Source organism: Phacochoerus africanus, chromosome 1, assembly GCF_016906955.1.
Source record: "Phacochoerus africanus isolate WHEZ1 chromosome 1, ROS_Pafr_v1, whole genome shotgun sequence".
NCBI lineage: Eukaryota > Metazoa > Chordata > Mammalia > Artiodactyla > Suidae > Phacochoerus > Phacochoerus africanus.
Genome location: NC_062544.1, coordinates 109,290,395 through 109,306,788, shown reverse-complemented (window position 1 = coordinate 109,306,788; position 16,394 = coordinate 109,290,395). Strand labels below are relative to the sequence as shown.

Genomic DNA, 16,394 nt, shown 5'->3' with positions numbered 1-16,394 from the left:
TCTTGTTAAATGTTAAAAATAAAGAAGGTAGGGAGTTCCCTGGTGGCCTAGCAGTTAAGGATCTGGTGTCATCACTGCTGTGGCTTGGGTCACTGCTGTGGCTCGGGTTCGATCCTGGCCTGAGAACTTCGACATGCCGAGACTAATAAACTCGCAATATCCATCATTCAGAATGAACAACTGTAAACATTTTGTTGTTTGGGCTCAGATGCTTTTTTTTATAGAAAAGAAGAGAACATTTTGGAGACAAAGTGTAAGTCCCCTTTGTTACAGACCCCAAAGCTCTCACTACTCCCCAGAGTTCAGAACCTTCATTTATTACTCACATAAATTCATGAGTCATATTATTATTCTGATTGAGTTTTTTAAGTGGATATGAGTGGTCCTGGGAGATACTTTGTCATGTATCATTTCATTTTTGAGGTCATTTATCATTTTATTTTTGAGATTGGTCTATAGTGATACATGGGAACTCTCATTCATTCATTAAGATCTGCATTTTATTCCATCATCAAATATATAATTTATTATCTCTTCCCTTTCTAATAGACAATTGGGTTAAAAAAATTTTTTTTGCTACTAAAATCACCCTTATTTATATTTTACAGAAATACTTTTGGTATGCTGGGACCTTTATTTTTTCACATTAATTTTCGGGTCAATCCGACAAGTTCTACTGGGAGGGGGAGAGAAATCCCATTACTATTTTTTACTAGAATTGCATTTATTTTATAATGTTATTTGGGGAGAATTCATATTTTTTGAATAATGACTTTTGATTAAGGAACAGACTTTACCTCTTACTTGACTGAGATCTTTTAAATTTGGGGATCATTTTCTCCATGAATAACCTGGCACATCTTTCATTAGCTTTATGTCTAGGTATCTTACTGCTTTGTTGCTATTGTAAATGGTATTTTTCTTTCCTGACTGCTACCATTGTTGGTTTTTGTTGCAAAAGAAAGCTAAAGGTTTTGTATGTTGCTCTTATATCTAGCAACCTTGATGAATTTCCTTTGTTTGTTTGTTTTGAGGGCTTAAAATTTTTTCATTTTTTTACAGTTTTATTGAAGTATAGTTGATTTTACAAGATTGTAATATTTCTGCTGTGCAACAAATGATTCAGTTATATAAGGACACAAATCCATTCTCTTTCAGATTGTTTTCTCACATAAGAATTCCCTTCTTAATTCTCATATTTGTCTATTTGCTTCACTTTTCTATGTAAACTCTTACATCACCTGCAGATACATTTTGTGTTTTTCTTTTCAATCCTTCTATCTTTTTGCTTCTTATATTTACTTCCATTGTGTATGGAGCACAATGGAAGTGGAAATGAGAGTGAGCATTTTGTCTAGTTGTAATATTTAATGCAAATACTTGTAGAGAGTGCTTCTAGAGAGTCCCTCTAGAAAATACTTGTAAAGAAGGGGGAACTGTGGAACTTCCCTTGTGGCCTAGCAGTTAATGATCCGGTGTTGTCACTGCTGTGGCGTGGGTTCAGTCCCTGGCCTGGGAACTTCTACATGCTGTGCTTATAGCCAGGAAAAAAAAAAAAAAGAGGAGGAAGAGGGCAGAGTGAATGCTCATGGCTCTGACTGCCAGCAAGCTACCCTGGAGGTTTCTTGGCCCTTGATTTCATAGGTAGAGCCATTACAGGCCATTTCCTAAATGAGGCAACACTTTGTTTCTTCTGGCTCCCTGCTCACACCTGGCCTGGTGTGTGACCCTCCCTCCTAAGGGGGAAGTCCCCCCCCCCAATGACATTTAAGGCCTTGATTGCAGTCGGATGACCCTTGAGTTTTTCTTTTCATGCTCTCAGTTCAAATTTCTTTTTTGTTTTTGCCACCTGGGAGTTTTCATTGCTTATTTTTGAGTTTGGCTCAGTGCCCAAGAATTATGTGGTTATTGATTTATGTAGACTTTTTTTCCACTTGATTTTTTTCCATGCATATTTCACTTACCAAAGTCTAAAGTGAAACTATACCTTGACCTCCTTCCCAGACAGTTCAAGGACTTTGAGACGATTTCACTCTCCTGTTTTAAATGCCATTTTTATCTGATTCTTTTTTTTTTCTTTTTTCTTTGTTTCTCCTTTTTCGGGTCACATTGGCAGCCTGTGGAAGTTCCCAGGCTAGGGGTCAAATTGGAGCTGCAGCTGCTAGCCTACACCACAGCCGCATGGGATCCTTACCCCACTGAGTGAGGCCAGGGATCAAACCCACATCCTCATGGATGCTAGTAGGGTTCATTACCACTGAGCCACAATGGGGACTCCTAGAGTTCTTTTTAAGCTTGTAAGTTGTGTGCTATTACTCTATTTTTTATTTTAATTTAATTTTATTTTTTTGTCTTTTTAGGGCTGTACCCACAGCATAAGAAGGTTCCCAGGCTATAGGAGTAGAATCGGAACTGTAGCTGCCAGCCTACGCCAGAGCCACAGCAATGTGGGATCTGAGCCTTGTCTGTGACCTACACCACAGCTCACGGCAACACTGGATCCCCAACCCACTGAGCGAGGCCAGGGATTGAACCAGCGTCCTCATGGATGTTAGTCAGATTCGTCTCTGCTGAGCCACAATGGGAACTCCAGGGGCTATTATTTGATATGATAGTACTTGTATTGACCTGCATGCTTCCCATTATTTGTTCATCTTTCTTACATCCAGCTCTCTTCTGGGCATGGGGGTTGGGGGTGTTTCTGCCTTAAAATGCATTCCTATACAGGAGATTTCTTCATGAAATTTCTCCGACTTTATATTTAAATGTTCATATTTATCCCTCACCTTTATTTATGCTTTTTTTTTTTTAGGGCCACACATGCAGTGTATGGAGGTTTCCAGGCTAGAGGTCACATCAGAGCTACAGACTCCAGCCTGCACCACAGCCACATAGGATACAAGCCCCACAGCTCAAGGCAATGCCGGATCCTTAACCTACTGAGTGAGGTCAGGGATTGAACCCAAGTCCTCATGGATACTATTCAGGCTCATTACCACTGAGCCACAGTGGGAACTTGCTCTCCTCTACTTTTAAAGACAATTTTCCCCTGAGTAGAAAACTCCAGGTTAACAGGTATTTTCTCTCAACACTCTGAAGGTATCTGCCTTGTGGGTCTGGCTTCCATTGCTGCCATTGTAATATTCTTTAATTCTTTGTAAACAGTTAATTCCCCAAGTTTATTTTCTCTGATTTTCTCATCATCCACCTTTTGTTTTGGCCTCTGCAATCTAAGCATGGATGTATTTATATTTATCCAGTCTCATCCTGGGTGAGTTTGGGCTTCCTGGATCTGTGGATCCAGGTGTCTTACCAGTTTGGGGAAATCTATACCTGTTCTCTCTTGATCATTGCCTCTCCTGCTCTCTATTTTCTTGTTTCAGAATTTCCCTTAGACCCATGAGGACTGTCTCATCCTACCATGCACGCCTATTAATTGCTTTTTTAATTTTTTCCCATCTTTTTTTGCCACATTATCATGCCTTCCTGGGATGCATCTCCCAGTTCACTAATTCTCTGTTCAACTGCAAGTGGTATTTAACTGTCCACTGATGCTTCTAACTCAATAATTTTTACGCACTATTTTTTCTTCTTTCTTTTTTTGGCTTTTTAGAACTGCACCTGCAGCATATGGAAGTTCCCAGGCCAGGGGTCCAATTGGAGCTGTAGCTGCTGGCGTACACCACAGTCACAGCAATTGTGGATCTGAGCTGTTTGTGCGACCTACACCACAGCACATGGCAATGCAGGATCCTTAACCTACTGAGCGAGGCCAGGGACCGAACCCGCATCCTCAGGGATACTAGGTGGGTTCGTTACCACTGAGCCATGAAGGGAACTCCATCTTTGGTTTTTTTTAAACACATCCTAGTGGCAATGGGCAGGGGCGTGAGAGGGGTTCATCCTCATGGGAATGTTTTATCACTGACGCTCTTGAGAATTGAAGAATCATAATAATAAAAAGCAGGCCAACTTGAGTAGGTCTTGTTGTTGTTAAAAACCTCTAGGTCATCACTCCCTTAGGGCCTACGTCTAGGGCTCATGAATCCCATTGTCCTCAGTGGTATGTGGTTGAGCTGACCTGTGTTTCAGATCGGACAATGCAGCATGTGCCATTTTGGTGTGGAAGGGTGTTGAAGTCTTAGTTCTTATTCCTTCTGCCTCTTCACAAGTCAGAGTAGCTTGCCTTCTTGTGGCTTTATACATCTCGGTTTACAAGCTCACTGCTTGATCATCTCTGGTGGTCTTGCAGGTAACTGGATTTAGACCTGCAATGAGTGCTTTCCCGTTTACTTCTGCTGCTGTTTCTGCTGCTGCTGGCCGCCAGGGGGTACTCCCCACACAGGACCCTTTTCAACTAGGAGTTCAGGCTCTGTGTCCACAGTTTGGTCTCTCCACAGAAGTCTTAACACCTCAGGGATCTACCACCAAACAGCCCCACTCTCCTGGCTGCCTGTTGGCCAGGCCAGCTCCCCACCATCTGGCTCCTGTAGCTGTGGCTCCACCACCTCAGCTCCTGGCCGCTGAGGCCTCAGAACACCCAGTCAGTCATGATACAGGAAGCAGAAATTATCCAAACATTGTATTACTGTATTTTGTCCAGAATTGATGTGAGTTGGAGCAGGAGAGGGAAACTCAAGTGTCCCAACTAACTGCAAAGTCTCCTCACACTCTGCGGCCATGGGCTTGGCACCTGGTATGTTGATGGCATCCCCTGGGTGTGTAACTGGTGTCTTCTCCCTGTGGGCAGGCCGTCCAGGGCACTGGCCTGGCTTTCATCGTCTACACCGAGGCTATTAAAAACATGGAGGTGTCGCAGCTGTGGTCAGTGCTCTACTTCTTCATGCTGCTGATGCTGGGCATAGGGAGCATGCTGGGCAACACGGCCGCCATTCTCACCCCTCTGACTGACAGCAAGCTTATCTCCAGCTACCTGCCCAAGGAGGCCATCTCAGGTGAGTGGACCAGCTGCGGCAGGGCTCAGGGAAGTAAGCAGGTAGAGGAGCTGACTCGGGCCACGTGCTTATCCAGAGGCCACAGCAACCTCGCAGGGGCCCTGCCACGGCCGTCCCCTCTCCAGCAGTCTGGGACCTGGTCCGGGTGATTGGCCCAGTGCGTCTGGTTCTCCACATCATGGGGGAGTGAAGTGGTCCCCCCCAACCCTGGGCAAAGGCCAGGCTCCCCAGCCTGGCACCTGAGTTCTCCGGGATAGCAGAGAGCCTGCTTTTGTCTTTGTGTTAACTCGGGTATGACAATTACAACATGTACGTTTCTTAAGCACAAACTCAATGAACCACCACCCGGGTCAAGGTACAGAGTGTTTCCCGCACCCCAGGAAGCCCCTTCTCGCTTCTTCTCAGTTAGTCTACCCCCCACCCCAGAAGCCACCTCTGTTCTAACTTCTTTTCACTGAGGTTTGTTGTTTGTGTTCTTGAACTTGGTATAAGTAAAAATACATGGTACCTCCTCTCTGTCTGTTGTCTTTACTCAAACGCTGGCTGAGAGATCCAGCGACGTGGCAAGTCACAAACTTCTCTTTGCCTGTTTGTGTAACACATACCATAGTTTGTCTACCCATTCTGCTGTTGGCATTTGCAGATGTTGACACTTGCATTATTAGGGAAGGAACCAATTTTGCCGATCACGTCTCCCTGGTTCACTCCACCACCCTCCTGCTCCACTCCAACCCAACAGTGTCTGGAGGACCCTGTGACCATCTGCACCTGCCTCTGATGAGGCCATTCCACCACATCCAGGATGTCCCTCTGCCCAGCTCGAGTCACATGGGCTCCTGTCAGAGCCCTCTAGCATTAGCATCCCTCCTCAGCGCCCCACCAGCACACCAGCCTGTTCTTGTGTCCCTGTGGGGCAAGGTGGCTGGGGGATAGGGCGTGGCAGTGGAGAGGGCAAGTGGGAGCTTTACAGTCAAATGCTTGGGGCACTCAAGAGTACCCCAAACATGGGGTTCCCAGTGAAGGAGACTGGGACAGGACAGACAGAAGGGCCTGTGTTTGAATCCCGACTCTGCTTCTTACGTGCTGTGTGGTGTTGGGAAGTTTACCTGACCTCTCTGAGCTTCGGCCTCCCCATCTGTAAAAGGAGGCTCCTGAGGCCTCCTCAGAGGCTTAAGGATGCAGTGTGTGGCAAGTGCTGCGGCGTGGTGGGAGCTGGGCATGCACTGCTTTCTTCCCAACCCCTTTTCTCTGCTGGTCAGACGGAAGTCCCCTCCAGAGGATGCTGAGAGTGATGGCCCACACCTCAAATCTCCTCCCCTATTTTACCTCCAGAGAGCTCAGGGGCTGAGCTGTTAGGACAAACATGACTAGACCCACAGCCTGGGTGGGAAGCCCCAGACAACAATGCACAACTTTCTTTTCCGTTGAGTCTGCCCCCTGCTGGACAGCTCTGTGAATTAACACAAGGAAGTCCTGCTGACACTCCTTGGGACACATTTGCCACCCCCTCCCCCAGCACAGGCGTGACACACATGTGCAGAGAGGCTAGTCCATGACATCTCTTCCAGCCCAAGTGGATGAACCAAATGGTCAGAGGCCCCTCGGATTGTATGGCTGTTGAGCCCCATAGAGAAGTGGATGAACAGGAAGGGTCTCGAGCCTAAGCAGGTGGTCTTGTGGCCCTAGGTCTGGTGTGCCTCATCAACTGTGCCATCGGCATGGTGTTCACCATGAAGGCCGGCAACTACTGGTTTGACATCTTCAATGACTACGCTGCCACACTGTCCCTTCTGCTCATTGTCCTGGTGGAGACAATCGCCGTGTGTTACCTGTATGGGCTGAGGAGGTAAGGAGGCCCCACTCCTGGAGTTCCCGTCATGGTGCATCCGAAACAAATCCGACTAGGAACCAGGTGGTTGTGGGTTCGATCCCTGGCCTTCCTTGCTCAGTGGGTTAAGGATCTGGTGTTGCCGTGAGCTGTAGCGTAGGTCACAGACGCAGCTTGGATCTGGCGTTGCTGTGGCTGTGGTGTAGGCCAGCAGCTGTAGCTCTGATTAGACCCCTAGCCTGGAAACCTCCATATGCTCCGTGGGGGCGGCCCTAAAAGCAAAAAAAAAAAAAAAAAAAAAGGCGGCCCAGGAGACCCGAGCCCTGACAGCTGCACAGAAGTGCACCCACAGAAGCCACCCCAAAGAATCACCTTGGCACGTGGAAGTTCCCTGGCCAGGGACCAAACCCACACTGCAAGTGACAAAACCAAATTCTTAACCTGTGATGCCAAACGGAACTTGTCACTTTTTTCCATTAAGCTTAAGCTTTTCCAAGCTTTTTTCCCTTGGTCCCCAATCTCAGCTAATTCTCAGCCTCCTTTCACCCTCCATTTGCATTCAGCTACTATCTTCCCTTCCTGTATTTTTATTTTTTTTAGAGAATCTTTGCCTGTAGGCCCTGCCTGGCTTTCCTGGGGCAAGGAACCATGCCTCCACTGTATCTGCTTATCATGGGCCAACATGAGTATCTTAAAAGCATGCTGACCAAAGTCCAGTTGATAACTTATGCCTAGGACATTTGACCAATTCAGAATGTCACATTCTCAATCCTAGGTGCACAGTGCAGCACTGCAGTATTTGATTTTTTAATTAACTCAAGTATAGTTGATTTACAGTGTTTTGTTCCTACAGTACAGCAAAGCGATTCAGTTATATAAAATCTTTGTCATTTTTTCCCCAAAGTTGGGTTATCATAGGATATTGAATATACTTCCCAGGTATATACAGTAGGACCTTATTATTTATCTGTTCTATATATAATAGTCGGCATCTGCTAATCCCAAACTTCCAGTCCATCTCTCCGCCACATCCTTCCTCCTTGGCAACCACAAGTCTTGTCCTCTGTGCTGGGTCTGTTTTTTTTGTAGATAAGAAATATTTGTGTCATATATTAGATTCCGTATGTGAATGATATTGTATGGTATCTCTCTGACTTCGCCTGGTATGACAGTTTCTAGGTAGATCGACGTTGCTGCCAGTGGCACTGTTTCCTTCCTTTTTATGGCCGAGCCCCAGTCCCTTGGACCTAAGGAGCAGGTCTTCTTGATCCATGCATCTGTGGATGGACACCGAGCTTGCTTCCACACCCGGGCTGTTGTGACTTGTGCTGCTCTGGACCCGGGCGTAGGGGTGGGGGGCCTGTGTGGTTTGGATCGATAGTTTTGTCCTGCTCTATGCCCACGTGTGGGACTGCTGGATCATGGGGCAGCTCTAGTGTTTGTCTTTTCCTGTTCTCCATCACAGCTGCCCCAGTTGACATTCCCAGAGGCAGCCCTGAAGGGAGCCTTGTGCGCCACAGCCTCTCCAGCATTTGGTCTTGGTTGATGTTACTTGATTTTTTTAGTGATGGTCATTCTAACCACTGTGAGGGGGCACCCTCTTTGTAGTTTTGATTTGCATTTTTCTATCTTAGCGATGGTGAGCATCTTCTCATGTGCCCATTGGCCATCGGATCTGGATGTCTTCGAAGCAATGTCTCTGTAGGCCTTCTACCCATCTTTCTGATGAGGGTTGTTTTTGTTGTGGAATGGTCTGAGCTGCTGTATGTTCTGGACACAAAACCCACGTCAGTGACATCATTTGCAAGGCTTCTCTGCCAGTCTGTCGGTTGGCTCTTGGTTGGTGTTATGGTTTCCTGTGCTGTGCTTAAAAGGGAAAAGTGGGCGGGTTTGATTAAGGCCCGTGTGTTGATTTTTGCTTTGGTGTCTCTTGCCTTGGGAGACTGACCCCAGATGGCACTGGTAGGGTTCTCAAACAGAGAAAATGTTTAGCCTGTGTTCTCTTGTAGGGGTTGTATGGTGTCCTGTCTTCTTGTTCAGTCTTGAAGCCATTTTGAGGTTATTTTTGTGTATGGCGTGAGGCAGTGTCCGGACTTCACTGGCTGTCCACCTGTCCCAACACCACCTGCTTAAGAGACCATCTTCTCTCCACTGCATATTCTGGGCACCTTGGTCAAAACGTCACTGGCCCTAGGCGTGTGGGTTTCTTTCTGGGCTCTGTCTTCTGTTCCAGGGACCCATAAGTCCGTTTTGGTGCCCAGGCCACGCTGTTGTGATGACTGTAGCTTGGTGGTCTTGTCTGAAGCTGGGTGGGTCACGCCCAGCCCTGGAGTAGGTTCCATCTCTTGCCTGGCCCCCAGGGAGAGATGGAACTGGTTGACTGGGCTAAGAACCACTGGCCTGGAAACTTCTTCCCATCTTGGCCTCTCAGCTGAACCACCAGGGGGCGCCACCCATGGGCTCTGATTGAGCATGTGGGGAGGGTAAGGGGACAAAGCATTCACACTTCAAACAAGTTGGCAGGGGATTCTGAGGAACCACGGTCTGAGGTTCGGTGGTCTAGAGAGCCTTGCTCATCGGAGTAGGGTTCCAGAGGGCAGCAGCCACCTTACCAGAGAGCAGCTGAGACATGCAGCCCAGACATGTCCCCCCAGACAACCCAGGCCCATGGAATTCGATCCTGCCTTGGAAGCCATCCAGGAGTCAGAGGCTCATGGCACTTTGCAAACCTCGCTCGAATGTGAGTCTGATGGGAAGGCTGTACCCTTGGCCCCCTGCCCTCCCTCTTCCGCAGTTCTTCCAGATCCTCCCTCAAAAATGGTGAGGAGGGACTGGTGAGAGAGCGTTGTGTTTGTGCCTGTGTTTGTGTCCGTGTGTGTGTGTGTGCATATGTCCGTGCACACATGTGTATGCGTGGTAGGGACATACCAGATGTCATACACTCTAGGAGCCAGGCCCCTTACCTGGTATCTCCCAGTGTGTCCCTGGAGGCACTAGGGTTTGACTCAACCTTGTGGGTTTTCCACGATCAAAGAATTTCAGGGCAGGACAGAAAAGGGCTGAAATTTCTTTTTGCAGGATTTCTCAGAGCCAGGGTGACAAGAGTAAATCTCAAAGAGGAGCTTATAATTTATAGTGTTTGCAAAAGCCTGGTGATCCAGGAAGTCCTTTGAATCCTCACCTCACCCCTGCCCCGCAGTTGCCAACAGCCAGCCCCAAGCAATCAAGGTCACATGGACACGGATGTTAGGGTGACCGACTCTCCCTCATCTCCTGGGCCCAAGGCTTTGCAGGGCAGTGGCAAGTTCAGTGCTAAAGGTCCAAAGAAAAGTGGGAGCAGTTGGTTCCCGAGGAAATGCCGGTGTAGGGGGCACCTCAGACCGTGGGTTTTTCAGGAGAGAGGAGCAGACCCCAGGGTGGTGGGTGTGGGGTGCAGGGCGCGAGAGACAGAAGGTGCCTGGGAGGGGGAGTGGCGGCGTCTTTGAAGCAGCCTGATCCCAGAGCAGCTTGCTATGAGCACAGCGCCGCCTGGTGGCCACACAGCGGCAGTGCCATGCTCCCTTTGCTCTGCAGCCCGTTCTTGACACCGGTGTGGATCAAGGCAAGTGAGGGGCGAGCGGCGGCGTGAAGGGACAGGAGAATGGAAACACTGTGTTCGCCGTGGTTTCAGGGACCCCAGGTGTTCACATGCACGTGAGTTTTTGTGGCCTAGGGCCCAGGCTTCTGAGAGGTCAGAGGCAGCAGGGGCGCAGGTCCAGGAGAGGCAGGGCGCTATGGCTGCCGCTCTGCCAGGCTCATCCCGGCGTGCTCCCGTCGCTGCCTTCGCCGGTGGCGCTCCACCTCGGCTGCCTCTCCTACCACGGGGAGCAGTTTCAAAGGCCCTAGACTGCAAGTAGGATTCCAGCCTGTGTTCTGGGCCTGGGGCTTCCCCTGTCTGGGTGCCCTCAAGCAAGTTACATCCCAGCCCAGGGACCTCAGTCCCTTCCCCTGGGAAATGCCCAGAGAGCTGGGTCAGCCTTCCCACAAGGGGTGAAGATGCTTTCCATATCTATTTGTGCCTGTGTGTGTGTGAATGTGTGTGTACCAGTGCCAGAAATACACGAGTGTATCAGATCCATGGTCAAAAAGATACTCTTGTGGAATTGCTCACTTCATTGTGAGAGTCTATATTTGTTGTATTTCAGTTTAGAATAATTGATTTGTTAATTCTTTATTGACGTCTTGTTGATTTACAATGTCAGGTGAGTTTCAGGTTACAGCACAAGAGATTCTATTATACACACACACACACATCCACATCCATACACATGTAAATATATATAGTCACACACACACATACAAAATCTCTTTGGGATTCCTTTCCCTTCCCATAGAGGCTCTTCCAACACACTGAAAAGCATCCCCCATGCCATACAGTAGGCCCTTGTTGAGTACCTCTAGTGGTGCATATGAGTTCATGGCAACCTCCCAGTTTATTGCCCTCCACCCCTTTCCCGTTTGGTCACCATGGTTTGTGCATCTATTTCTATTGTGTAAATAAGTTCAGTTGTCTTTTTTGGTGCTTCCACCCGGGAAGGATAGCCTCTGGTATTTGTCTTGCTCTGCTGGCGTGCTTCACTTGGTATGCTAATTTCTAGGTCGATCGACGTTGCTGCCAATGGCACTGTTTCCTTCCTTTTTATGGCCGAGCCCCAGTCCCTTGGACCTAAGGAGCAGGTCTTCTTGATCCATGCATCTGTGGACAGACACCGAGCTTGCTTCCACACCTGGGCTGTTGTGACTTGTGCTGCTCTGGACCTGGGCGTGGGGGTGGGGGGCCTGTGCAGTTTGGATCGATAGTTTTGTCCCGCTCTATGCCCACGTGTGGGACTGCTGGATCATGGGGCAGCTCTAGTGTTTGTCTTTTCAGGACCCTCTGTCCTGTTTTCCATCGCAGCTGCCCCAAATTACATTCCTAGCAACAGTGTAGGAAGGATCTGTTTTCTGAAAGCATTAATTTAAAACAAAAAAGCATCTGTCTGCAGGCATGATGGAAATCAGAATGATGGTCTGTAGGCACCTACAGTTTGGAAGCATTGCTGCACACCAGGTCCAACGGGCCAAGTTGTCTCCACAGTCACAGCTTTGGCCCTCCTTTCGCCCCAGAAAAGATGCTCTGGTTTCAGGCATTTCTAGTGAGGAGGAGAATTTCTGCTACAAAGCAGCATGGGAGGGATGGGCTGGGCCACCCTCAGGAGCTCCTGGAATGGAGAGCTGGCTTCCTAGGTGTCCTGCATGCCCTCTCTTCCACACCAGCAGGCTCCAGCTGAAGGTCAGCACCAGGAGTATGTCCTCTGATGTCCACTGCTCTTTAGTGGCTTCAGCAGCTCTCTTCCCAGAAGGAATCAGAGGGCCCAGTGGTCATGTTCAAACTTCAGTGGTGCCCAGCACAGAATCTTCCTAAGCAGACAGGACCCCCTTACACCAATGGCACGGATAATCCAGGTTTTTTTCCCCCCACTCTCCAGATTTGAAAACGACCTCAAGGCCATGATGGGACACACTCTGAACTGGTATTGGAAGGTCATGTGGGCTGGCGTGAGCCCGCTGATCATCATCAGCCTCTTGCTCTTCTACCTGAGTGACTACATCATCACGGGGACCCTGCAGTACCAGGCCTGGGACGCCTCCCAGGTATCTGCCTTCTTGGGGCCCAGGCTCGCTCATGAGCACAGACCTCTATTCTTTTGAAAGTAAGGAACTCTCGCCAGGGTGTGGAAGGTTATTTCTCACAATGTGGAATCACCATCCAGGTACTTTGAACCACTTGGCCAGGATGGCAGAGTATGGCTCTGAGTTTTTCACCATGTGCTGCAGGGAAGAGAGTAAGATTCCCTACAGAACTTCCTGGGGGACTGGAAGGCAAGCTCCCCCACCCCTCCCCAAAGCATGGAGCAGCTGGGTGGGGCAGTGAGTAGTTAACATCCCAATTGCTGGATCTTGGGAGCATCTGCTTGCCAACCAATGACTGATGCTAACAGTGGTGCATGTGGCCTGAGGGACAGCCCTGGCTATCTGCCCAAACTTTCACAGTAAAGATGTACTGAGCAAGGAGAGTAATACCATTGGCCACTTTGGATTTCTGCTCCTGTGAGAAGATGAGGCTGCCCTTTAGCATATGGTGTGTGTGGATCATGTAGATGGGGAGGTAGGGAGGGGCTTTGTGCTCCAATCCCCACAACGCGGAGGCTCAGGGTGTCTCCTCCAATCCATGGCAGGCTGATGCGTGTAGGAAATGTATGAGATGTAGGAATGTATGAAGGTGTAGGAAATGAGGGAAACTATGAATTACTTAAAGCAATATCAAATACACACCCTGAACAGTTATTAGATTCAGCCTACAGAAGATTGTGCTGTCAAATTGGGTGAATTGTTTCTAAACATTTCCTCCCAATTTTGTACTTAGCACAAAGGATACAGAGTAACAGATGAGCACCACGAAGTCTGTGGGGTGGTGCACGGCTGCATGGCATTTTGCTTTATAAACCACACTTTGGCTGACAGCAAGCCCGTGCTCTCTGGACTTAGCTGTGGCCTGGCTCCTTTGCAGAAAGGTGGCATTTATTGGCTTTGGGGCCTTAGCTTCTCATCACTTTCATGGTTGGTTGATAAAATAATGGATGTTTCCCTAAGTCCTGAGGTCTGTCAAAACTTTACTGAGATGAGAGATGTGTTGCTAGATAGAGGAGCTAATCCCCACATGTGGCTATTTAAAATTGTATTTAATTTTAATGAATTTAAATTTGTTTTTTAGTATCACTGTCCAGATTCCCAGTGCCCAATGGCTACCTGTGTTTTCTGGCTGCCATATTGGACAGAATTTCTCTCATCACAGCTCCGTTGGGCAGCACTGGGCAAAGGTGTCCCCTACATTTGGTCTTGAACACAATAAGCCTTTGATTATTCTTGTGACTGCGCTTTACAGGTAGCTTCAAACAGTATGCAGGTTCGTTGAAGTTCATGGAGGTGAAAGCAGATGGGGGCGTCGGTCTGCCCGGCAGCCTCACTACTGAGCTGCATGCAGAGCTGGGGTGCCTCATAGGCACTGCTTCTCTTGCTTAAGGGCCTGAGGCCTGGATGGGTGGCACCCTCAGAAGGGTCTGCATGGGTGGCTCTCTTCTGACACTTGGCTTCTTTCCTCAGGGCCAGCTTGTGACCAAGGATTACCCCGCCCTATGCACTGGCCATCATTGGGCTGCTCGTGGCCGCCTCCATCATGTGCATCCCCCTGGTAGCCCTGGGGACTTTCATTAAGCATCGCCTCAAGCAGGGAGCCACAGGCACCATGGCCTGAGAACTGGCATCCCAGAAACCGCTGCCAGCTGTCCCTGTTTCACTGCCACTCCGTACAGGTGGGGCCTCTCGGCTGCTCTTTGAGATCAGGTCTCCAGAGGCACTCAGTCTTCATCTTCGTGAGTCAGTAGAGGAGGAGGAAGGTGTAAAAAAGAAGACTCCCTGGGGAGCACCCCCAGCCAGCTCACCAAGCAGCCCCTCCTTCCCTCCGCCTACCCCTGGGGGTTGTACTGTGCTGCCTCACGGTCACCAAGGAGGCAGGGTTCTCAAGGCCAGTCTTGATGACAATTGCTTGATTCTAGGAAAGCTCTGGCATTAGGGCTCACTGTGAGCAGAATAAAATTTAAGCAATTTTTTTTCTTTCTGAAGAGACCCCAAAACATTAGAGGGCATTCATTTTTAGAGCAGTTTGAAAAGGAGTTTAAGTGCCAGAGATGACAAATATGAATGGCATCAGTGCAAAATGAATTCTTTTTATAGTCACAGTAAATATACAAGTACTGTGTTTTCCTTTGCTAACAGGATTGCTTGGCCATAAAGAAAGGTGGCCTCTGTATGGGGCTGACAGAGAAGGTCCAGGACAAGTCCTCCCTTAGTTTGCAATCCCAAGCCCTCTTCAGCCATGGTTCCACGAGGGGAAGATGCAGATAGCCTGGCCCTGGTGTCTGAGTGCACTGAAGTGCTGCCAGGGCCACTATGAACGTGAAGCTACTTTCCTACAGACTTCAGGTTGTATTTGGACATGATGACCAACTCTTTATAGGAAAGACCATGAACATGACTTACCATCTGTTTTAAATTATTTATCTGTACGTAAGTATTTATATTAGAGCATCTTGTACCTGAGAGTACCCTGTTTGGGACGCAGCATTAATCCATCAGGCAAACATCTCATCTTTTAACTGCAGTAAGTAGGCAAAGTTATCCCTGAAATGAGAATGACCTTCTGTTCAACATTGCTCAATTCCAGGACCTCAGTGCAGTGAAGCACAGAAAGCTTCTTTGAATACACTTGTACAAACATCTTAAAAGACCCTTAAACACTTGTAACATCAGATGGAAATGGCACTTTTTTTTGAACTTTTTTCAAGCGATAAACTTCCCTATAACAAGACTAGGCATTTGCTAATACACCAATAGACAGATCAGCCAGACAGGCAATCAATAAGGTCTTAAATGACAACACTAGACCAGACAGACTTAACTGATAACATTCTGTCTGAAAGCAGCAGAATGTACATTCTTATTAAGTTCATATGGAACATTCTCCAGGATAGAGCACATCTTAGACCACAAATCAAGCCTTGGTAAGTTAAGAAAACTGAAATTATATCAAGCATCTTATCTGACCACAACACTATGAGACTAATCAACATGAAAAAAACAGCAAAAAACATAAATGACCTGGAGACTAAACAATGAATGGATCACAAAGAACTTAGGAAATCAAAAAATACCTATAGCCAAATGACAATGTTAACATGATGGGAGGAGACACAGCAAAAGCCGTGCTAAGAGGGAAGTTTACAGCAATACAATCTCACCTCAGGAAGCAAGGAAAATCTCAAACAACCTAACTTTGCACCTAAAGAAGGAATAATAGACAAAGCCCAAAGTGAGTAGAAGGAAAGCAATCATGAAGAGCAGAAATAAATGAAGGAGATGAAGAAAACAGTGGTGAAGATCAATGAAACCACGAGTTGGTTCTCTGAAAAGATCAACAAAAGTGATAAACCTTTAGCCAGAATCAGCAAGAAAAAAAGGGGAGAGGGCTCAAATCAATTAAAAGTAGAAATGAAAAAGGAGAAATTATGACATCCCAGAAATACAAAAGATCATAGGATACTACAAACAACTATATTCTAATAAAACAGACAACCTATAAGAAATGGACAAATTCTTACAAAAGTATAACCTTCCAAGACTGAAGGAATAGAAAGGATGAATAGAGCAATCACAAGTATTGAAACTGAAACTGTGATTAAAAAACTTCCAACAAACAAAAGTCCAGGAGAAGATGGCTTCATATCAAACATTTAGAGAAGACCTAACACCTAATCTTCCAAAAAGGTACAGGGGAAGGAACACTCCCAAGTTCACTCAATGAGGCCGCCATCACCCTGATAGCAAAACCAGACAAAGATACTACAAAAAAAAAGGAAATTAGAGGCCAATATTACTGATGAACACAGATCAAAAAGTCCTCAACAGGAGTTCCCGTCGTGGCGCAGTGGTTAACGAATATGACTAGGAACCATGAGGTTGCAGGTTCGATCCCT

At 47.5% G+C, this 16,394-nt stretch overlaps 1 protein-coding gene and 1 long non-coding RNA gene across 3 annotated transcripts in view; one reads left to right on the top strand and one right to left on the bottom strand.

The window, feature by feature from the left end:
* Positions 1 to 14,469, top strand: part of SLC6A20 (solute carrier family 6 member 20) — a 41,681-nt gene extending 27,212 nt beyond the window's left edge. Inside the window, exons 8-11 of one of the 2 annotated variants that reach the window (XM_047771917.1) lie at positions 4,751 to 4,955; positions 6,642 to 6,801; positions 12,291 to 12,456; positions 13,966 to 14,469. In XM_047771917.1, the coding sequence (XP_047627873.1) occupies positions 4,751 to 4,955; positions 6,642 to 6,801; positions 12,291 to 12,456; positions 13,966 to 14,076 (642 nt within the window). In that variant the 3' untranslated portion in view covers positions 14,077 to 14,469. Of the gene's footprint in view, positions 1 to 4,750; positions 4,956 to 6,641; positions 6,802 to 12,290 lie in introns of both variants that reach the window. The other variant, XM_047771907.1, reaches the window with a different exon arrangement.
* On the bottom strand, positions 10,978 to 15,383 carry LOC125122945 (uncharacterized). Its single transcript, XR_007133938.1, has 2 exons — positions 14,958 to 15,383; positions 10,978 to 12,222 (listed from the first exon to the last, which is right to left on the bottom strand). It is a non-coding gene; the product is annotated as an uncharacterized LOC125122945 (long non-coding RNA).
* Between the last annotated feature and the right edge of the window lie 1,011 nt (positions 15,384 to 16,394).